At 65.1% G+C, this 21,635-nt stretch overlaps 3 protein-coding genes across 3 annotated transcripts in view; 1 reads left to right on the top strand and 2 right to left on the bottom strand.

Annotated features, from left to right (window-relative positions):
* The window catches only part of CDK2 (cyclin dependent kinase 2), a 9,181-nt gene extending 6,617 nt beyond the window's left edge, over positions 1 to 2,564 (bottom strand). Inside the window, exon 1 of the mRNA XM_026659590.2 lies at positions 2,434 to 2,564. Within this exon, the coding sequence (XP_026515375.1) occupies positions 2,434 to 2,549 (116 nt within the window). The 5' untranslated portion in view covers positions 2,550 to 2,564. The remainder of the gene's footprint in view (positions 1 to 2,433) is intronic.
* A 4,698-nt stretch (positions 2,565 to 7,262) lies between these two features.
* Positions 7,263 to 17,206, top strand: PMEL (premelanosome protein). The gene is made up of 12 exons (XM_024201722.1): positions 7,263 to 7,368; positions 10,362 to 10,487; positions 10,746 to 10,892; positions 12,213 to 12,353; positions 12,954 to 13,115; positions 13,522 to 13,923; positions 14,006 to 14,500; positions 14,912 to 15,019; positions 15,529 to 15,622; positions 15,901 to 16,103; positions 16,340 to 16,427; positions 16,870 to 17,206. Exons 1-12 carry the CDS (start codon positions 7,305 to 7,307, stop codon positions 17,027 to 17,029), a joined length of 2,190 nt encoding a protein of 729 aa, XP_024057490.1. The 5' UTR covers positions 7,263 to 7,304; the 3' UTR covers positions 17,030 to 17,206.
* Positions 17,207 to 18,166: 960 nt separating this feature from the next.
* DGKA (diacylglycerol kinase alpha) overlaps positions 18,167 to 21,635 on the bottom strand; it is a 6,604-nt gene continuing 3,135 nt past the window's right edge. Inside the window, exons 8-16 of the mRNA XM_026659596.2 lie at positions 21,268 to 21,353; positions 21,092 to 21,181; positions 20,771 to 20,931; positions 20,557 to 20,621; positions 20,001 to 20,091; positions 19,583 to 19,772; positions 19,009 to 19,129; positions 18,756 to 18,816; positions 18,167 to 18,294 (exon numbers count right to left, since the gene is read on the bottom strand). Coding sequence (XP_026515381.1) covers positions 18,196 to 18,294; positions 18,756 to 18,816; positions 19,009 to 19,129; positions 19,583 to 19,772; positions 20,001 to 20,091; positions 20,557 to 20,621; positions 20,771 to 20,931; positions 21,092 to 21,181; positions 21,268 to 21,353 — 964 coding nt within the window. The 3' untranslated portion in view covers positions 18,167 to 18,195. The remainder of the gene's footprint in view (positions 18,295 to 18,755; positions 18,817 to 19,008; positions 19,130 to 19,582; positions 19,773 to 20,000; positions 20,092 to 20,556; positions 20,622 to 20,770; positions 20,932 to 21,091; positions 21,182 to 21,267; positions 21,354 to 21,635) is intronic.

Raw genomic sequence — 21,635 nt, forward strand, 5'->3', positions numbered from 1 at the left:
AAAAAAAAAAAAAAAAAAAAAAAAGCTGCGATCGCGATCTGCGGCGGCAATTCGGCGGGAAATCCTTCGCTCCCAGCAGGAGTGAGGGACCGGCTGCCAAATTGCCGCCGAACAGCTGGAAGTGCCGCCCCTCTCCGAAGTGGCCGCCCCAAGCACCTGCTTGCCAGGCTGGTGCCTGGAGCCGGCCCTGCCTCCCGGGGTAACGGCCTCTTTCCTGGGCGCCAAGACCCAGAGCACCAGCTGCCGGACACGGGCACCAACTGCAAAATACAACCGAGCAGCTCTAGGTACACTGGGGCAGGGCCAGACCGGGGACATTTCCCCCCAGAAACTCATGACCAGCGAGTGGCACCCACCTGCCCAGCACAGGCAGACAGGAGCGACCAGGGGCTGGGAACACTCTCCACAGCCCATTCAGACCGGAGGGAGTTTTGTGAATCACAGGCTCCATAGGGCCATTGAGATCACCTGGCCTGGCCCGCGTCACGCAGGCCCGGCACCTCCCAGCTGAGCTAGAGCAGAGCTTGGAGAAAAACGTCCAACCTCGGTTTAAAAATGGCCAGTGATGGAGAATCCACTACGGCCCAGTGGTTAGTGACCCACGTCCTTACAGCTTTGCGCCTTATCTCCAGTCAGAAATTGTCTCACTTCAACTTCCTGCCACTGGACCTGTTAGACCAGGGGTCTCACACTCGACCAGTGCCAGTCCTCCGATCCTCCCAGCGGGCCAATAATGTCACTCATGCTGCCCAGAACCCGCCCCCCACCTGCCTAAGGCTCTGGGAGGGAGTTTGGGTGGGGGAGGAGATTGGGGTGCAGGCTCTGGAAGGGAGTTTGGGTGCAGAAGGGGTGAGAGGTTGGGCTCTGGGAGGGAGTTTGGGTGCAGGCTCTGGGCTGGGGCAGGGGTGCAGGAGAAGGGGGTGGGGTTGCAGGCTCTGGGAGGAAGTTTGGGGGTGGGGGTACAGGCTCTGTGAGGTGGGTAGGGGGTGTGGTGCTTACCTGGGGCTCCAAGGCGGGGCGGGGGACCCCCAGGCACCACCCCTGGAGCTTCCCATTGGCCGCAGGAGCGCTCGGGGCGGGGACAGCGCGCGGAGGCACAGCCCTGCCCCGCGTCCACAGGGCGGGGCCGGCAGCCACGCAGACAGGGAGCGCCCAGGGCCAGCAGGTGGGGCCAAGGGAGAGACCTGGCCCCAAAACTGCTGGAGCCCCGTGGGCCACTGGGGAGGTTCGCGGGCCGCAGATGGGCCGCGAGTGTGAGACCCCCGTGTTAGACCTTTGTCTGCGAGACTGAGGAGCCCATTAGCACTGGCCTCAAGTCACCCCTTCCCCCTCTCTCTGCTCAGCTAAATAGACTGAGCTCCCGGAGCCTGTCACTACAAATCCTTCCATCAGTCTCCTGGCTCTTCTCTGAGCCTCTCCAGCGGATCCACATCCCCCTTGGATTGCGGCACCAGAACCGGGCACAGACGCCGGAGCAGCCTTAATTCAACCTCCGGCCCCCTACTCGACGTGTGGGCAGCTGTCCACTGGCCCCGAGACCCACCATGTGGTACCGACTTTACCTGCCCCCCCATTAAGAGCAACAGTGACTGAGACGGGACCCCCAAAGCCGGCGCGGGTGCCATGACCCACCCGGGCGGCTGAGAGGCAAAGCCAGCCGGGATATTCATTCACTGCACCTGGGAAGAGAATTTCTTCGAGGACCTGCTGACAGCAGCCGGACAATTTAAGAATGGCTGTTTCAGCGAAGGCCAGGCAAGGCCTAAAGCTGGAGCGAGTGACTGACTAGTCTCCGCTCCGTAGGATGACCTCTGTCAGGGCGTTAAGGAAGCGTATGGGGCAGAAGACACCCCCACCAGAAATGGGGCTGCAGGAAAGGCTGAGGGGTGTCATTCCCCCCGCCAGCACCAGGCATGCGAAGGGCTGACTGGCCCCAGCCTTACTGAGCTTGGTGCAGCGCTGCTGATTGACCCCAGCGGGAGCTGGGAAGTGCCCAGAAACATCCAGCGCCCCCCTGGAGAGAGGGACCCGGGTGCCCCCTCCCAGCACCCCAAACCCAAGGGTTATCCTGGCTTCTAGCAGCGCCCTGCCCACCCCCGGCCACCAGCTCGACAGTCCGGCTCTGCCCACCTCGGATGCACCTCGCCAAGGGAATTCATGCCAAGGCCCCGGTGACAGCCGGCCCAGCCGCTCCCCGGGCACCCCAGAGGCAGGGAACTGGCGCCCCGGATGCCAGCCCCGCCCCGGACCCCTTCTCTGCCACATCTGCACCCCCAAGGGGTGGGCTTCGCCCCCGGGGGTGGGCTCCTGCAGGAGGCGCCCGGCCCAGGGAGGGGCCAGCTCCTTGTGCCCCACTCCCCCGCTCCCCCCCAACCTCGGGCCGGAGAGGGGGGGTTCCCTGGGACTCCCCCGGGGGGCGGGGGGGGAACTCACGTATCCAGGCGGATTTTCTTCAGCGCCACCACCTCGCCGGTGACTTTGTTCCTGGCCTTGTACACAACCCCGTAGGTGCCCTCGCCGATCTTCTCCACCTTCTGGAAGTTCTCCATGGGGCGCGGGCGGGCGGCGGCCGGGGCCGGGGCCGGGCGGGAGGGGCTGGTCCCGGAGCCGGCCCGCCCCGGGGAGGGGGCCAGGGATCGGGCCCGGGATCGCGGCCCCTGGGGGGGGGGGGGGGGGGGGGGGGGGCGGGGGCGCCCCGGTAGGGGACGGGAGCGGGGAAAGCACCCCCCCCCCCCCCGTGGGGTTACGGGGTGGGCCAGACCCAGAGCTGCGCTTAAATCCTAGGTGACCCCCTGGCTGGGTATCAGCGGGGGGAGCCCCAGGTGACCCCACGCCAGTCCAGTGGCTGCTCCCCAGCTGTGTTTATTATTGGGGGGATTCCCCCCCCCCGGGATCCCTTGCCCCCCTCCCTAAGGAGACTCCCCTCCCTCCAGGTGCTCCCCCTATCCCCAGGGAGCTGCTCCCCTCCCTTCCCCCCACCCCGCATGCGGGACCCCCCAGCCCTGCCTGGGCTCCGCCTGGCAGAATATGAAGGGGGATTCCCAGGGTTAGGATTATGATCGATGGGTGGTAAGTGCCCCCGTTTGTCCGGCGCCTCGGAAGCCCTGAGGCCCTCGCTCAGAACCAGCTTTCAGCTTCCGTTCCAAAAACTAAACCACTAAGGCCCAGCTCCTGCAAAGTACTGAGGCACCAAACTTCCTTTGAGGGTCTGGGCCTTAGGCCCCCTCCGCACGGGGGATTTCAGACCTAGCAGCCAAAAGCAGCCAGCCAAACGCGCGCCCCCCTCGCCCCCAGGGGATTCGTGAGCGGCGCCCAGCCCTGGCCATTCTGAGCTGAGGCAGCACAACTAATCTGGGCGGCTGATCAATGACAAGGTCCAACCGGTGACTTGAGCACGGCCTGGAAGCACCTGCTCAGGGCTCTTTCATCCGGCAGACAAAAGAGCTGGCAGTGGAAGGCGGCGGAGTTCCTGCTGAACTGGTCTGGTTCTGCGCCTGGCCATTTCGGGGGACGAGCTCCCGTGCGGCTTGGCTGGGAGACAGGGCGGCCATGCGCTTTGCTCGCTGCCCATCAGGCCTCAGCTTGTGAACAGGGACCCAGGGGGCTGTTGCGGTGCAGGTGTATTGTGTGGATTGGCGCCTTCCTTTCCGCGCTCTCTCATTTCCCGGAGCCCGGGGGTCTCCTTCCCGAAGGGATCCGGCTCCAGCCATTCTGTGTGTGTCTCGGATAGCGTCGGCTGGTCTGGTCTGAAAGCCAGGTACATACAGACTCTGACATCTCCCGGGGACGTGCTTTGGGACAGTCTTCCACCGGCGGGGGACAAAGGCTCCACAGTGCTCGTGTGTCAGAGTCATGTCACAGATGGCCATGGGGAACGATTTCATTGCTGGCCAAAGCCTGTCGGATCTGTACCGTCGACTGTCAGCGACGTCTCATTTTGGAGCCACAAATCGGTAGCAGAGGGGACAGGACTGATACTCTGGGTGCCGTGGGCCAGTCCCTTCCTCGCTGTGCGCCTCACTTTCGCCATTACATTCGTGCAGATAAAAACTCACTCTGCTTTGGGCTTCCCTGAGGCTCGTCTCTGAAGATCTCAAAATACTTTCCCAATATTCATGACTTGAGCTTCACAAGCTTCCTAAGAGGTGGATGTAAGCTCTCCAGGGACAGGCTGGTTTTTCTGCAGTGGGTATGTACCACACCTAGCGCAACCGTCCATGATTGCACCCCGGGCACTACTGCAAGACACATCATAAATAGACCCATTTTAAGGTGGAAAGACTGAGGCGCAGAAGAGAAGCGATTTGCCTCCTGTCACATAGTGGTAAAATGGGCTTAGACTGACAGGCCATCTGCTCTAACCATGAGACCTCGCTCTCAAAGGTGGGAATAGAACCTAGGAGTCCTGATGCACAAGCCTGTGCTCTAACCACTAGACCCTACTCCACCCACAAGCTGGCTGCTGCTTAGAATAAACAAAATCCATTCTCTTTGAATCTGGCCAAACCGGATCTCTGCTACACGAATAAGTGACCAATGAGCTAATGGACTGTGACCTGAGTTCTTCCAAATATTAAACATGATGTCGTTCTGCGAAGGGGGCTGTGACATTCCCCACAGTACAATCTGACTGATGGACAGCTGTGTCCCCTCAACTTTAGAATCTGGAGTGCTTTTACACTGCTTCGCTGTGAGAACAACCACTCCTGGTCCGTTCACACAGCCTCTAGCATGGAGAATCACTCCCAGCTGAATACGTGAGTGCTTCTAGTCAGCTACTCCTGGATTATATTACAGAGTGACACCAGCAAACTGCCAGTCCCAGACTTGTCCCCAGCTCTCTCTTTCCGTGCAGCACAAACACATAGACAGTCCATCATAACATGAAAAGAAAATGCTACACACACACCCTGTTATCTTAAATGGAGGTTCCCATACACTTCAGTCCAAACACACTGACTTAGATAAACAATATAACACGTTTATTAACTACAGAAAGGTAGATTTTAAGTGATTACAAGGAACGAGGCATAAAAGTCAGTATTGGTTACAAAGAAATAAAAGGTAAAATGCAAACTAATACCTAACGTAACGAGCGACGTGAACTTAAAGCAAATGGATTTCTCTCACCTGATGCTCACAGCCAGGACCCCTCTCCAGGTCACTGATGCTTCCTTTGTCTTTCAAATGTCGTTGAAGCCATGAATAGAGATATGGGGAGAGAGGAGATTTGGGGCCTCTGTTCCTCATTTTTATATCTTTTCCTCCTCTTTGAGAATCCTCTCCAACTGGGGTTCAGGTGACAGCAAGTCTGGTCTTTTGCCAAGATGTAAATTTCTTGCTCACATCCTTCTTCCTGCCAAAGAACGACTGCTTAATCAGGTGATAGTCCAGTTGATTTTGTTGACACCTGGCTGAGGCAATAACTGCTGTGAATTATCCCTCCCAATCTGTTCCTTTTATTAAAGGGACACAGACGGATTAAAAATGATACATTTCAAAAAATTCCCTCCCCTGTGTTACTAATGCCTTTTGCACAGCACACAGTTAACGTGCGGAACTCACTGCTACAAGGTCTTGTCAAGGCCGAGAGCGTACCAGGGTTCAGAACAGGATTTGACATTTGTACTGATGCCCCTTTTGCTGAGTGGATTTTGGGGCCTTCCGGGTCAGTTTCCTGCCTGGAGCAGACATGGGTGATGCCGTCAGGTATTTCCGTAGTGTGACTTGTTTGCTTACAACAGGTACAAAGTTCCTGTTCCCTTGAATGGAGATCGGAGCAGACCACAGCTTCCTGTACAGACAACCTTCCTTAGAGGTGTTTAAGGCCCGGCTTGACAAAGCCCTGGCTGGGATGATTTAGTTGGGGTTGGTCCTGCTCTGAGCAGGGGGTTGGACTAGATACCTCCTGAGGTCCCTTCCCACCCTGCTAGTCTATGATTCTATTAAACACCTGGGCTACAGCACCGCTGCCCAGTCCCCCAGATGCAGCTCTCTCCTTTGCCTCACTTCAGGGACCCACTGAAAATCCCACAGCAGCTTGATTCCACTCCCTAGTCCCAAACTCCTCCTTTGGGGCCGCTAGCCACCCCCAGCTCCCTGCTGCTGCTGCTCTGCGTGGGAGGAAAACAGGCCAGTCAGTTTCACGTTGGTCAGTTTCCGGCTCTCACCAGGCTGTGATGGTTGGGTGCAAACAGGGCCAGGGGAAGGTTGATTGCCACGCAAAGTGACATTGCAACTGCAGTGTAACAAGTCACACCAATAGTTCTATTCGGGGTCAGTTCTGAACCGAATTAGTAAATCGGGGTCCCTCAAATTACCTGCCCTTGTTCTGCTAACTGCCAGTTCTGGTTTCCCTCTCTTTGCCTAGAGCTCACCCCATGGACCGGGGTGATCAGACGTGACTTTCCTTTACGTTCACAAGCGAACTGAGCACTCCACTCAGAAGTCGCGCTGGTTTAACGTCAATTGGTTTGAGAATGGATTTAGTGACACCAACCCCCCCCCGTATGCACCCTCGTCTAGCGATTGACAACTGGGTCTATTGGTTTAGCTTGCATCTACAACCACGGACACACACTAAACCACTATGAGCTGGGTTTAAAGCCATTTTCTAAGAGTGTCCACAGATAAAGTTGCACCGGTTTTATTAGACTGGCTTTAAATCACACCTTAAAGCTCTGTCTGTCGGCCAGGTCTAAGTCACTAGTGTTATAGGACCTACCGCTGGAAGGCAAGTGCTTGGCTTCAGTATCCTGTAGCAGTGAGTTCCACCTGCTAATTCGGTGGGTGTGTGTTTTACGTTTGCGTTGGTCAGTTTTCAAGGTGCTGCCCGCCTCCTCGCTCCTGTATCGGGGAGAGGGGGGATAGAAGCAGCTGGCTGTCCCGAGCGAAGTGGAGTCTGCCTTGCTCAGCGTTGGGGTGACTTGTCATGTCACCCCAAGACCCTGGAGTGAAGTTGCATCACGGGTTACTCTTCCCTCCTGTAGTTCTGTGATCATTAGAGACGCTTTCTTCTCAGAGCGGAAACCCGTGTCTGTCCTTCTCCCCGCGAAATTCCAGGCTCTGTCTGGGAGGCAAAACTAGTGAGGCCCCATTGTGCTAGAAACACCAACTTGTGACTGGTTCTCACCCACCCGCCCCACTGCTGGGGGGGGATGAGATTTGCTTGAGGTTGTGCCAGGAAGGGGGCGGGGCTATGCAAATGAGGGTGCCTTCTTATACAGGGCGGCTGGGATGCTTTGCCTCTCGGCCGTCGAGGGGGTCCAGGAGCGCGCAGGCGGGTGTGAAGGACGGGCTGGGAGATGCGGACGAGCTGGTACTTGGTGGCTGCCTGGGCCCTTCTGGCTGCGGCTGCAGCTCAACACAGTGAGTAGGGTCCCGGTCCTCGGGGGTAGCAAAGGGCCTGGGGGTGGCAGGATCTGTGGGGTCTCAGCTGACCCACCCCCAACCAATGCAGGATCGATCCCGGTCACACCTCGTTCTTGACTCCAGAACGCTGGGGCTGGTACTGGTAAACCGCCCCCCCCCCCCCCGAGTCTCTGTAGGATCTTACCCTGGTGGCCAATGGGGGCATTTACCGGCCATGGCCTAGATCAGGGGTCCCAAACATAGTGACACCCCCTCTCCCCTTCCCAGATTGCTAGTGGGGAGGATGGTCCCAGCTGACAGGTCTGGGGGAGGGGTGTGTGTGTCTGGTATGCAAATAGGGGCAGCGAAGAGCCCCGTTGGGTTAATGTAGCTTAATTTAATGACCCAGACCTCCAGCTCCATCCCTGCAGGGGGGAGCATGTTTCTCGGGGCGGGGGGAGGTGCTTTTGGATGCAGTGATGCTAAAATGTGAAGGGACCTTAAAGTCCTGTTTGGGGAGGGGTGGGTGGGAAGCAGCCAAACGACTATAAAGTTGCCAAGGAGTATGTGTGTGTGTGGTGGGGAAGAACAGGAATATCCTTTATCGCCCCCCCTCCGCGTAGCAATTCCAGATCTAATGTGCCCCCTTTAGGCATCCAGAGGGCTTTTCCCCCTGCAGAGGAGACAAACAGGCACACAGACTCCCACGGCTGGGCCAGCTCCCGCGAGCTGAGGGTGAGAGCAGAGACGGTGCTAGGCCCCTGGGGACCCCAAACAGAATATTTAGGGCCCCCCTTGCCCCTTGCCCCTCACCCACAACTCAGACGATAGCCCACCCCACTGCCTGGTCTGCCTACGCCCCGAGCCCCCCGCCTCAAAGCTTGTCTGTGCCAGGCCGGCCTGGGGAGCAGGGCAGGGAGCGGCCCAGGGCAGCGCCAGCCTCGCACCCTCCGTCGGCTGCCCCCGAGCGGCTGCGGAGGGAGACGGGCTGGGCACCCTCCGGCCCGGTTCCACGCTGGTGCTGTGGGTACTCCGGTGGGTTTAACCCTCCTCGTCCCAATGTGGCTGGAGCAGGGATGCAGCCCCGCCCCGCTGGGAAGCCTCTTGCCAGATTACCGGGGGCCGAGGGAGCCAGCGGTAAAGCCGAACCGCGTGGGGAGCTGGCTCAGAGCCCCTGCTAATCCCCCGCGCTGGGCTGGAATGGGGCTGAATCGGGGAGGGGGACCCAGTGGGGGAACCCACCGCACTCACCCCCGTCCCCGTACCGAGGAGGGAGCCTAGGGGCCTGGTCTCTGCTCCCCCGGGGCGGACGGGAAGGAGACAGGGCAGCGGCTTCTGGGTAATATCCGTACAGCTCCTTGCGCTGTGCCAGGTGCAGGGACGTCCCCACTCCCCCAGCCCCAACCTACTGCTGCAAGGACCCTTCCCCCCACCTACCTACTGACCCCTGCAGCCAGGCAGCTGCCCCCCTGCAGCCCCCCCCCAGCTGACCCTGCTGCCTCCTCTGAGCCCCCCCGCCCTGTGCTGAGAACTAACACTACGGGTGCAGTGGGGGGTCTGGACACCTGGCCAAGGGGCTTACAGGGGGGATCCCCTAAGGGAGCAGGTTCGGGGTGCACTTGATTCTCTGCCCTTAGCCCTTGTTGGTCTCCCCTAGGGCCTGTCTGCAGCGGGGAGCCCCCCTGAAAGCCTCACTTCCCAGTGGAGCGACACTGCGGGGGGGGGGGTGTGTGCCTGTCCAGCCCCATGTCTGCTGGGTGCGGGGGGGGAGGGGTTTGAAAGTCAGACTATTTCCCTGGGAAGTCTCCTCTCCCTGCCCAAGCATCCCAAAGCGCTTCACTGCCAGGCGCTGAACCCCACAATGGGGTCACTGGCATTCCCTGCAGCTTACAGCTGGGGAAACTGAGGCAGAAAGGGAGATGGGGACATGATGCAAGTCATACAATGAGTCAGCCCAGAGCTGGGACTAGACCCCCGGAGTCCAGGCCCCCTGTTCTAACCCACTTTCCCCCACTGCTCTCACAGAGCCAGGCACAGAACCCAGGAGTCCTGACTCCCAGCCCCACCCCTGCTCCAACCACTAGACCCCCCTCCCTTCACCCCCAGTGGGTCACACTATCCAGGTGTGATACAGAAGGGCACGCTCCTGCCCCAGTAGCTCTCCATCTCCCTGTCCCACCCAGGGAGGCTGCCTGGGCCAGGGGTGATTGGGACTTCCCCGCTCCCGCTGAGTGGTGGTGCAAGGGGGGGGCATTAACCCCGCGCTGGCTGGAGCGTCCTGCACCAGGGACTCAGCTGAGAGTCACATGCAAGGGCTCGGCGGAGGATTTAGAGGCCCATGTGATGGGTTTTGCCTGGAGCCCCGAGTGCTAGGTGGAAGATCCGTCACATGCTCCCCACGCAGCCAGCCGGGGCTCCGGGCTGTGGGAGGGTCATGGCCAGGCTGGGCGCAGCCGACCCCCAGCTGATGCGGCGATGGAGCGGGGCCTGGAGCCCACGGGGCTGAGCGTGTCTGCTGGGGCCTGGAGGTGCCACGGCTAGAATCCCCTTGCCCGCGAGCTGGGATGCCAGGAGACAGGTGGTGCCCAGGGGGCCGGGGGCCCTGCACGCCCAGTGCTTTGGGGCAGCGAATCTCCCACCGTCCTCCTCATGGGGAATTATCCGCCCTGCCCCCCTGCAGCCTTCCCACCATGGATCACAAAGCACCTCGTTCCTATTCCACACAGGAGCTGGGCACAGAACCCAGGAGTCCTGACTAACCTGCCCCCTCCCCTCCCTACTCCAACCCAGAGACACCTCTCCCCTCCCAGAGCTCAGCACAGAACCCAGGAGTCCTGGGTTCCAGCCCCCACCCCAAGCCCTCCACTCCAGCCTCTGGGGAACATTCGAGCTCTGTTCTAGCCTGATCCGCCCTGGCGAGGGATGGGTCTTTGCAGGCCCTGGCGGGGGGTCGAGACCAGGGTCTATTCCCCCGATCCCAGCTCTGAATCTCGGATCCCGTCTCTCTCCAGGGGCCGGCAGCAGAGGCCAGGGGAGCGATCGACGGAACCGACAGCCCTCGGTCGAGGGGTCCTGGAACTCCCAGCTGTACCCCCGCTGGCAGGAGGGCGACCCCCGGCAGCAGAACTGCTGGAGAGGTAGGGGCTGGCCCCTCTGAGCCCAACGCTGGGGGCTTTGGGTCGGGAGTGAGGGGCACCGGCAGAGCGGGGGGGGTGGGCAGGGCTGGGCTAGCAGGGGCTGCGGGTCGGGAGGCCGAGGGGCACCAGCAGAGCTGTGGGTTTAGGGATGAAGGATTCACCCTGTGACAAGCTGGAAACACCGTGGGGGGTTGGGGGGCTGCACCCCTCCCCCGATCTGCGCCCCACCAGCTGGCTGCCTGCCCCTCTCCCTCCCAGGCGGCACCGTGACCTTTGACATCAGCAATGATGCCCCCACCATGACGGGCGCCAGGGCCACCTTCGCCATCTCCCTGCGCTTTCCCGGCACCCAGACGGTGCTTCCCGACGGCCGGGTCGTGTGGAGCCAGAACTGCACCGTGAACGGTGAGCCTCCCACCCCCTTACGCGCCCCTCCCAGCAGAGCGCCCGCTCTGGGGGCTGGGTTCGCCCCTGGAGCAATGGGCCTGTCTGGAGCTGGGGAGGGGCCGTGGCTCTAACCCCGCCCCCCGGTATTTCTGAGGGGGGACAGGGGAATATGGAGTATTTCAGCAGGACGTGGGGCGGAGAGTATTGCTGGGGGGGGTACCTAGTATTTCCAGGGGGGAGCTGTATGCACAATATTTCTATATGGGGGTGGCAGTGGATCTAGGATATCTATAGGGTGTGTGGGGGGGGAAATCTGGTATTTCTCTAGGGAGCTGCCTTGAAAGCCGCCCGCATTTGTCCCCTGGATTTGAAAGGACCCTCTTGGGGGGGCTGGACCCCCACCCCCGGGTGCGGCCGGTGCCAGGATGTGCTGACACCCCCGATTTCCCTGCTCCTGCGGTTGACCCATCTGACAGTGGCCCCGAGGCCAAGGGGCAGCTGGTGCTGGGGGGCGGAAGTGCTGCTAGTGGCAGTGGGAGCCAGAGCTAAGGGGCTCCCAGGCTGGGGTCCAGATGTTTCTCCCCCACCCAGCGCCACCGGATCCGGCCAATGGCAGCTGCCCCCAGTGCCCCCCCCCAGCTCCACTCAGGATCTGCCCCCTTCCCAGCCTGCTCCCAGGCCTGGCAGTGGGGTGGGGGGGGGCAGAAACAGTTCTGGCTGCCCCTAGGGCAACCCCCTCCCAAGACAGGGCTGGGAACAGAACCCAGGAGTCCTGTCTCCCAGACCCCCCCTTTTCTAACCACTGGACCCCACTCCCCTCCCAGAGCCAGGGATAGATCCCCAGTTTTGAAAATCTCAAGACTCCAGAATCTGGAGGTTTGTACACAAGATCGGGGGGGGGGGTCTGGTTTGTCTGTGGCTGGGCAGCCCCGGGGCCACGCCCAGCATGTGGGGGGGGCACTTGGCGCTGCCAGGCATCTGGGGGCAGGGGATTCTGGGCCCTGCTGCAGGAGTTCACGCCCCACATCAGCCCGATCTGGCAATTAACTCTGCCCCCAACCTCCAGATCAACCTGCCCACCAGCCCCTGATGCCTCCCCTCATGCCCCATCAGACCAGCCCCCCCCACCCCGTGTGACGGGCTTTGGGAGCTGAAGGGCGGGGGAGGGGCGCCTGCTGCACCTTTGATTGGTTGTTCATCCCTAGAAGGTGGGTGGTACCCCTGGGGTACCCCAGGGGGAAGCAGACACGCCCCCTCCCCGAGTCAGGATAGAACCCAGGAGTCCGGGATCCCCTCCCCGAGCCAGGATAGAACTAACGGCCCCCTTCCCTCCTGCAGGTACCCGGGTGAGACAGGGCGACGCTGTCTTCCCAGAGGAGCTGGGCGAGGGCCCTGGTGCCGTCTTCCCCGACGGGCAGCCCTTCCCCCGCAGCGCCCGGGGCAAGCGCAGCAAGTTCGTCTACGTCTGGCGGACCTGGGGTGAGAGACGGCTCCCTGCCCCAGCCCACGCCCACCGCCCGGCCCCTCCCGTGCCCCCCGTCCAACCTGCAGGCCCCTCAGAGCGCCTGGCAGGGCCATGGCAGAAGGCTCCGCCCCACGGACAGAGCTGGCCCTTGGTGCCCCACGGGTGGGGTTGGCTCCCGGTACCCCATGGGGAACGCTAGCCTGAGGCTGGCCCCCAGCGCCCCCCAATAACCCTCGCTGTCTTCTACTCTTCAAAGCCCCGAACAAACGTTATCCAGTTACTTCTCCCAGCGTTTCCTATCATTAGGCCAGATGGGGAAACTGAGGCACGGGCGAGACCCAGTCGCACTCCCTGGCAGAGCTGGGAATACAACCCAGGAGTCCTGGCTCCTGGTAACCCCCCAGCCCCCGCTGTAACCAAGACACCTCCCTCTCCTCCCAGAGCTGGGAAAGAACCCAGGAGTCCTGGCTCCCACCCCCCTGCTCTAACCACTAGCCCCCCCCAGGGCATGCTGCAGGACCCTCTCCAGTCAGAACTGGAGTCTGGGTGCGCGTGCCCCCGAGCTCTGCCCCCCTGCTCCCTCCGGCTGCACCCTGCCCTTCCCCCCCCCACAGGGCAGTACTGGCAGGTGGTAGACGGCCCCTCCTCGCTGCTGACGGTGGAGACGGCCGGCGTGCCCCTGGGCTCCTACGCCATGGACGTGCAGGTCTATCACTACCGCGGGCGCCAGAAGTTCATCCCCATGGGCCGGGCCACGTCCCAGTTCAGCATCACGGGTGAGGCTGGGCAGGGCAGGGGGCGACCGACTGGGGGCTGCTGGGTGGGTGGGGGGGTCACCCTCATCACCACGGGCTCCATTTGTGCAGCACGGGCTCCCCTTCCTCCTCCACCTCCCTGCCCCAGCCCCTGGCCACGGCCTCGCTCCGGGGCGGGCGGGCAGCTCTGCTCACCCCCTGCCACAGAGCAGCTCCCTGGGCAGGTCTGGGGGAGGGTGGTTGGGGCATGGAGCAGGTCCCAGGGCAGGGGGGCGGAGCCATGGGTCTGTGGGGGCGGGGGGGGCCAGGGTCTGTGGGATCGGGGGGGGGCAGGGTCTGTGGGGCTCCAGGGGGCAGGGGGGCCCGGGGTCCATGGGGGCAGGCCCCTATCACAAAGGTCTGGAGTCTCCCTGCCCCCCCTCCCCAGACCAGGTGCCCTTCGCCGTGGACATCGCCCAGGTGCTAGACGTGGACGGGGACGACCGGCGCTTCGTGCGGAACCGGGCCGTGGCCTTCAGCGTCCGGCTGCACGACCCCAGCCACTACCTGCAGTCCGCCGACGTCTCCTACTCCTGGGACTTCGGGGACCAGAGCGGGACCCTCATCTCCCGCGCCAGCACCGTCACCCACACCTACCTGGAGGCTGGCCCCGTCCAGCCCCGCGTGGTGCTCCAGGCTGCCATCCCTGTGGCCTGCGGCAGCACCTCGCCAACACCGCTCGTGGATCCCACCACGGCCCCCGCGGCGCAGCCCACCTCTGCCTCGGCTCCAGCCAGCCTGGCGCCCAGTGGGGGTGCCACACAGACCCTGAGCCCGGCACCCAGCGTGGGTAAGTGGCGGACGTGTCCCTGGGGCTGGGCTGCAGGTGCCAGCCTGGAACCGGCTGCAGCTCTTGCTCTCTCTGCCCGCAGTGCCCACCGCCACGGCCGAGCCAGCGACACCCACGGCAGGCCCGGCCTCTGTCCCTGCCAGCCCCGCGGAGCCCGGCACGGGCGCCACCCTCCCCAGTGCTGCGACCCTGGCCGCCACCAGTACCGCAGCTCCCACCCCTGCCTTGGAAACCGGCACCGTGCCCACCATGGCACCCGGGTCCGTGGTCACCGTCGTTGCCTCAGACCTGGCCGTGGCTTCTCCGGATCCGACGCTCCCTGCCTCTGTCTCTGCCGCTGGGGACCTGCCGGGCACCTCGCCACCAGCGTCCGCGTCCTCCATGGCCAACCCGCCGGGCACCTCGCCACCAGCGTCCACGTCCGCCGTGGCCAACCCGCCGGGCACCTCGCCACCAGCGTCCGCGTCCTCCGTGGCCAACCCGCCGGGCACCTCGCCACCAGCGTCCGCGTCCTCTGTGGCCAACCCGCCGGCCAGTGTGGCAGGAACCGTGGCCAACACTAGCTTGGGAGCAGCAGGTGGGGGCTCGCCTGGCATGGGGGGGGTCCCACGGGGCTGACCCAAAAGAGCCCCCCTTCCCCGATGATTTCAGGGGTCCAGCTTGGGCCTGATCGCAGCCTGTGGGGGGCAGGTCCTTGCCCGGGCTGCCTGGGGATTGAGGCTGGTCAGCGTCTGGCCTGGGCCGGGCCGGCTCGGCTCCGCCGGATACGGGGCCTGTTCCGAGCGCTGCGGGTGCCCAGGGGGTGGAGGGCAGCGAGTGGTGGCTCTGCCTGGGGGGGGGCAGCATGGTCCCAGGCCCAGCTGCCAGCGGCTGGAGCCAGGACAACGTCGGGCGTCCCGCGGGGAGGTGGCTGTGACCCAGGGGGCTCGCTGGGTGGGCAGGGCCCGGCCGGGGGAGTCTCCTTTCTCTGTCTCTTGTCTCTCGGCAGACGCAGATCCTGCCGCCCCTGAGGCTCTTGTGCTGGCCAAGCGGCAGGCGCCCGCCGACTGCCTCCTGTACCGATACGGCACCTTCTCGACGGAGCTGGAGATCGTCCGTGAGTCGGGGCGCGGCGCCGCCCCCAGCCCAGGGTCCCAGCGAGCCCCTGGCCCCGAGCAATGGGGGGCGCCAGCCACAGGGCAGTGGCAAGCCACACAGCTCCGGGCGTGGGAGGGGCCGTCCCAGCCTGGCTGCGCTCGGGGCAGGGGGCACTGGTGAAACCTGGGGGCTCCATGGTCCCTGGGGGTCAGTCTGCACTAGGGCCTGGGTCGAGATTCACCCTGACTGGGGGGCTGCCCTGCCCCCCCATGTGCTTGGAATGGGGCACAATGCAGGGCCCCCCCAGCCGTTCCCACGCCACCCCCTATATCTGGAGCAGAGCGATGGGCACTAGGCTCTGGGGCAGCCCCCCGCCCCTCTGCTGGGCACTTTCCGGCGGGGGGGGGGAGCTGGAGGGGGCAGGCTGTTTCCAGGGGAGCAGCGGGTTCCCGGGGTGGCTGTGGCTGGGCGGGGGTGGGTATCGGGGCAGGGCCTGGCCGTGCCCACTCTAACGCCCGCCCATTGCAGAGGGGATCGAGAGCGTGGAGATCGTCCAGGTGGTGCCGCTGGCCCCGGCGGCGGGCGAGAACGCCGTGGAGCTCACCGTGACCTGCCAGGGGAGGTAGGGGGCACCCGGGGGGGGAAGCATTCAGGACGGGCAGGGCGGCTTCATGCACCAACCCCCCTCACCCCGGGGCCTGGACCCCAGCCCCACCCTGCAGCAGCACCTCAAAACTGGGGTGGGGGAGATCCCCCGGGCCAAGCCACCCCCAGCATTGTCCCCCCCCCACCTGCTGGAGCCCAGCTCCCAGGGGCACCTGGCCCATCCTGCCTCCTGCGGGTGCCCCCCACCCGTGCCCCTCCCCCATGGCCGTGCCTTACTTGCCCCCTCCCCCCCAGCCTGCCGGACGAGGTCTGCACCACCGTCTTGGACTCCACGTGCCTCACGCCCCAGCAGCGCGTCTGCAGCCCCGTGCTGCCCGCGCCCGCCTGCCAGCTCCTGCTGCGCCAGGCCTTCAACCAGAGCGGCCTCTACTGCCTCAACGTCTCGCTGGCCAACCCCGCCAGCCTGGCCGTCGCCAGCACCCAAGTCAGCATCCGAGGTAGGGCCTGGATTTGGGGGGGGAGCAGGGGGTGGGCACAACCCCCTCACGGCTACACAGGGAGCTGTGCCCCCCCCCCCGGGTGCTGGGGAGTTTGGGGCCCAGCCGGCTCCGAGACGCCCCGGGGGTAACGGAGGGGCTGGCTGGCCCCATCCTGCCGGGTGCTGAGCCTGGACGCGCCGGGCCTAGCTCGGCCCCAGCCCCACCTCACCGCTGCCCGTGTCTGTGCCCTGCAGGTGCCGATCCCGCCGTGCCCAGGATCACACTCATCGTGGGGCTCATGCTGGTGGCCGTGGCCCTTGGCGCCGTGTCCTACGCCTACAGGTGAGCCCAGCCCCTGCCCGCTTCGTACGCCGGGTCCCGCTGCTCCCAGAGCCGGGGCACCAAACGGGGCCACCCCCCAGCCCAGCCCGGTTTTACCGGCCAGTGGCACCCAGATGCCCAGCTCAGATCAGGGCCCCCTCTGGGGCTGGGCACTGCCCAGCATCCCCTGGCCATGATCAGGGCCCCATTGGGCCAGGCCCAGCCCCAGCCCCGAAGAGCTTCCCCGCTGCACAAAGGGAGGGGGATGAGCTCCCAGTTCTGGAGGGGGAAACTGAGGCATGGTGCATCAGTGGCAGAATTGGGGCTAACCCAGGTCCCCGCTTTGTGGGCTGCCCTCTGTGGAGCCAGCCCCCATGTGGTGGGGTTTTTTTTTGGGGGGGGGGGCAGCCCTGAGCCCTGGCTGGCCAGGTATGACACACCCCCCCCCTTTGCCCCTTGGCAGGCGTGTGAAGTACAGACCCCTGCCCGCCGGCCCCGCCCGCAGCCCCCTGCCCCGGGCGTGGCTGCCCGACCGCGCCGCCCTGCGTCTCTTCCTGCGCCAGGCCTTCGGCACCGCACCCACCGGCGAGAGCAGCCCCTTGCTGAGCGGCAACGTGGTGTAGAGCCGGCGACGCCCCCTGAAGGACCCGGCCCCGGAGCGCCCCAGCCCGGCCCCTCCTCCTGCCATTCGGGGTGGGGGCTGGGATGCCCCAGAGCCGCGCTGCTCCCTGCCCCCACAGCACGGTGGGAAGGGGGGTGGTGGTTTGCAGGTGCCCGTGTCCTTACCAGCAATTAAACACTCAGACTCCCGCCCGTGTCGGCTTGGTTCTGTCCCTGCCGGGGAAGGTGCTGGGTGAATGCTGGGGCAGGGAGATATTCAGGATCCAGCACCCCCAATGTGGAGTCAGCTGCCCCCCCGCTATAGGTCATGCTTAGCGCCCTCCTCCAGCAGGGGGAAGCAAAGCAGGGGGCAGGGAGGTGCCTGCAGGGACTGGAATGGAACCCAGGCACCCTGCCCCACAGAACTGGGAGTAGGAACCCAGGCGTCCTGTGACGCTGTGCTCAGCCCCCCCAGGATGACCCTCCCCTGAGCAGCACTGCCTCTAACCCCAGGACCCCCCTCCGGGCGTGTGGCGGGGGCCGGGCTGGAGGCGCCCTGGTCAAAGCCAGGGCCTGGGGGCCCATGCCCAACCTGAGAACTGGGGTCTGTGCCCCCTGCCCAGAACAGAGACCATTGGGCGGAGGAGGGAGAACAAAAACTCCAACCTTTATTAGTAAGACGAGGCACTTGAAATCTCGAGGGGGGGGGGTGTTGGACTGTGGGGGCAATAAATAGTGGGGCTGGAATGTAGGGTACACGCAGGGGCCCAGCATGCTGCTGCCCCCCACTCCCCGCAGGGGCCAGAGATGCACAGGAGGGGCAGGTACATATGCCCCCTTCCCCCCCACCATGGGGCAGAAACAGCCAAGAGGAGGGTGGGCAGTGGGGGCCAGCGCTCTCAGCAGCTGGGGGGGGGGGGGAATAGACCAAGGCCCCCGTGCGCCCCCCCACTCACTACCGCGGACGGCCCGGGCTGGCAAGCAGGGGAGCGAGGGCAGGGAAGGGGCCCTGGCTGGTGGGGCCGCAGGTGTGACCCCCCACCCAATGACACAATGGGTCTATCCAGGGCATCCAGGCGGCCGGGGGGCAGGAACCAAACCCACCAGCGCCCTGTGGTTGGGCTGTCCCCTGCTCCGAGCCAAGGGGGCCGGGTCGGGGGGGGTCCTTGTCCCCCAGCTGGGCCCCCCCCTACGACTCATGGGGTCCCTTCTTGATGCCGAAGAAGCTGGAGGAGCGGGGAGGCGGGGCCAGGAGCATGGGCGCCTGGTTCTTGTGGGTGATCCTGATCTGAAAGAGAGAGAGTGGGGGGAGGACGCGCTGGGGGGGGCCCTGGGCCAGACTGGGCGGGGGGGACCCTTCCCCCAGCTCCAGTCACACAAACACCCCCCCCCTGCAGGTTCCCTGGGAATGCACCTGCCCTCCCCCCGGCACCTCCCGTCTATGGGGGGTGGGGGGGCTGCCAGCACCCCACCCCCATGGCTCCGAACTCCACCAACCCCGGCCCCATGCGACCAGCGAGCAAGGGGCACCCAGGCCCCACACCCTCTCCCAACGGGCTGACTGCCCTGGCCCCCAGCAGCCCAGCCCCCCGCCCAACGCCAGGTGGCCCCGGCTTCCTTCACACTCCACAATGGATTGGCGGGGCAGGGGCGGTCTATTGAGGCCTCTCGCGGGGGCTGGGAAAGCTGCAGGGGGCCCGGCTCCCCACCGCTGGGGGGCACAGGGGGGACCCCGATACGGCTCCTTACCGTGCAGGGCGGCTGCATCCAGGGCTCCCCGTCGATCTGCATGGGCAGGCACTTCAGGGTCCTGTGGAGACCCCGGTGTGAGACAGGAGCACCCCCCGGCCCCCCGCAGGGGGCTGGGACCTTCCCCAACATGTGGCGGGTCCCAGGAGTGGGAGGCCAGGCCCGAGCCTGCCTCCCTTGGTATTATGGGGGGCCGACTGCCCCCGGGGGACCTACCCCCCCCCGCTGCCCCTGGTGCCCCCCCGGTGCTCACCGCAGCGTGATCTCCGAGCACTTGGCCAGCCGCTTGCCTGCGCTCTTCAGGCCCGTGTAGATCTGCCCCATCTCGATCACGCCCTCCAGCCCCACCACTTCCAGCCGCTTGTCGCTCAGGTCTGTGGAGAGGGAGGGGCCGTCAGCGCTGGGGCCCCTGCTGCCGGGGGCCCGGGGATGACTGAGCCCAGTCCCCACACCCGGGTCCCCACCAGCCAGCTCCGTGGGCCGGGGGACGTGTCCTCAGTGAGTGGGGCTGGTCAGTGGGCACCAGGGGGTGGGGGTGCCAGGGGTGCCCCTGCTCTGGGGAGCTCCCCTCCCAACCCCCCCATAGGCTGCTGTGCCTTTAAGGAGGCAGGGCTCTAATGGCTCCACCTAGTGGGCGGAGCCAAGGCGGAAAAGGCAGGTATGGGTTGGGGGGTCCCTGTGCTGGTGGGTTCATGCAGAATTAGCCTGAAACCTGCCTGGGCCCCGCCCCCCACCTGCACCTCAGACGTGGCCCCGCCTCTGCTCCACCTGAGGCCCCGCCCCTAACTCCGCCCACCAGATGCCCACCTGCCCCCCCGGCTCCGCACCTTGCACGCAGGTCTTGAGCATCTCCGGATCGGTGACGGCCTCGGGCTGGCTCCCGCCGCCCACCTTCCGGGCCTCGCCCAGCGGCTTCTTGGTCTCGCCCCAGAGGTTGGAGCCGCCGTGCATGCTGGGGATGTTGAGGACAGCGACCCCCGACAGGGCTCCGCTCAGGTCCAGGGGCTGCCCACAGCACTGGGGGGGGCAGAGCCCTTGTTACCCACCGGGGACCTCCTTAAACCAGCCCCCACCCGGCACTCGCCCGGCCAATGCGCCAGCCTGGGGCTCTGCCAGCAGGGGGCGCTGGGGGGGGCAGGAGCGCCGGCTGGGGGGGGGCTCCCAGCTCCTCCAGCCCTGGGCTCTGCCAGCAGGGGGCACTGGGGGGGGGGCAGGTCAGGAGTGCCGGCTGTGGGGGGAGCTCACCTCAATGGTCAGATATTCCTTGAGCTTTTTGCAGGTGGCGAAGATGGTCTCGGACGTGGCAAATTCAAAATACCAGAGTTTGTTCTTCATCCTGGAGAGGAACCAGAGCTCCACTAACCCCGGGTGGAAAACAGAACAAACCAAACCACAGAAGGGGGCGCCGTGGGGGCAGGGGGCTGGCAGGGGGGGAGGGGAGTGCCCGGCTGTTCCCGTCCCAGCAGGGGGCGCCGTGGGAGCAGGGCAATGGCGGTGGGGGGAGGGGAGTGCCCGGCTGTTCCCATCCCAGCAGGGGGCACGGGAGGGGGGGAGGGCAGGGTGCTGGCTGTGGCTCCCGGCCCATCTCAGCGGGAGGGTGTCAGGGGGGTCACCAATGCGATGGGCGAGGACCTGGCTACGGACCCAGAGTCGCTGCCCCCCAAGGGCCCCCCAAGCCCCAGCCAGGATCCACATGGACGCCAGGGCCCACCCAGGATACAGCCCCCGCCCCCCCCCCCGCCTGGCCTTCCCGGCCCAGCCCCCCCCCACCAGCCTGCCCCAGGCCCCCCCCCGTGCTCACCGGCTGTTGAATTTCTCGGGGTACTTCTCCCGCATGAGGTGGAAGCGGTGAGCGATGGAGGCGTCCTGGGGACGAGACAGACGCAGTCAGAGCCCAGCAGCCCCCGCCCCCCGCGGTTCCTAGGCTGGCCAGACGGGGGGGACGCCGAGCGGGGCTCCACCCTGCCCCCCCAAACCACCCTCCCCCCCCCCAGTGCCCAGCCCCCCGGCCGTACCACGCCAATGGAGAAGTAGTTGTTGATGATCTCGTAGGGGACGGGATCCCCCTTCTCCGCGGGGTTCTCGGGGGTCACCTGCACCAGCCACCGGTCCATGAGCAGGACGCTGCTGCTCTCCATGTCCTTCAGGATCTTCCGCAGATTCTCCCCGTCGTAGCCTGGGGGGGGCAGGGGTCAGTGCCAGGTGCAGGCAGGGGGCACCCGGCTGGACGGGGCCATAGGGCTGAGCTGGGGGGGCCAGGCCCGTTGCTCTGATGGGGGGGGGGTGCCAGGCTAGGCAGCCCCATAGGCCCAGCTCCCCCACCAGGCGTCACTCACCTCCTCCCCAGCGCAGGCACCGCGCCAGGTCGTTGCCGGTGCCCAGCGGGAGCACGGCCACCGGGGGGCGCTGGGGCAGGTTGGCTTTATCTGCAAGGAGAGGGGGATGGTCAGGGAGGGGGGAGCGGGCTCCTTGGCCCCATTTCCTGCCCCTCCCCCCTCCAGCTTCCACCTACCGATGGCGTCCCGGATCCCCCCCCCGGGGCCTCCCCCCCCCCCCACCAGGATCCGGAAATCTGGCACGTCCCGGAAAAAGTTCAGCCTGAGAACAGAGACACGGAGCTGGGTCAGCACCGGGGCCCGCACTCCCCCCTCCCCCATTTCCCTGCCAGATCCTCCCCAAGGGTTCATTAAACCCTGACCTGCCCTGGCTCTGCCAGTGCCCCTCACTCCCGACCCGCAGCCCCCATAGCCCAGCCCTGCCCCCCCAGCTCTGCCGGTGCCCCTCACTCCCGACCCACAGCCCCTGCTAGACCAGCCCTGGGCCCCCAGCTCTGCCGGTGCCCCTCACTCCCGACCCGCAGCCCCCATAGCCCAGCCCTGG

The sequence above is a fragment of the Terrapene carolina genome, unplaced genomic scaffold (genome assembly GCF_002925995.2).
Source record: "Terrapene carolina triunguis isolate 2854851 unplaced genomic scaffold, T_m_triunguis-2.0 Scaffold641, whole genome shotgun sequence".
In the NCBI taxonomy this organism is placed as follows: Eukaryota; Metazoa; Chordata; order Testudines; family Emydidae; genus Terrapene; species Terrapene triunguis.

Excerpts from the sequence above, each read along its gene's own strand:
- PMEL (XM_024201722.1), top strand. The coding sequence starts at position 7,305 with ATGCGGACGAGCTGGTACTTGGTGGCTGCCTGGGCCCTTCTGGCTGCG. Across the intron at positions 10,893-12,212 it reads CCAGAACTGCACCGTGAACG|GTACCCGGGTGAGACAGGGC; the intron begins GTGAGCCTCCCA and ends TCCCTCCTGCAG. Across the intron at positions 15,020-15,528 it reads GACGGAGCTGGAGATCGTCC|AGGGGATCGAGAGCGTGGAG; the intron begins GTGAGTCGGGGC and ends CGCCCATTGCAG.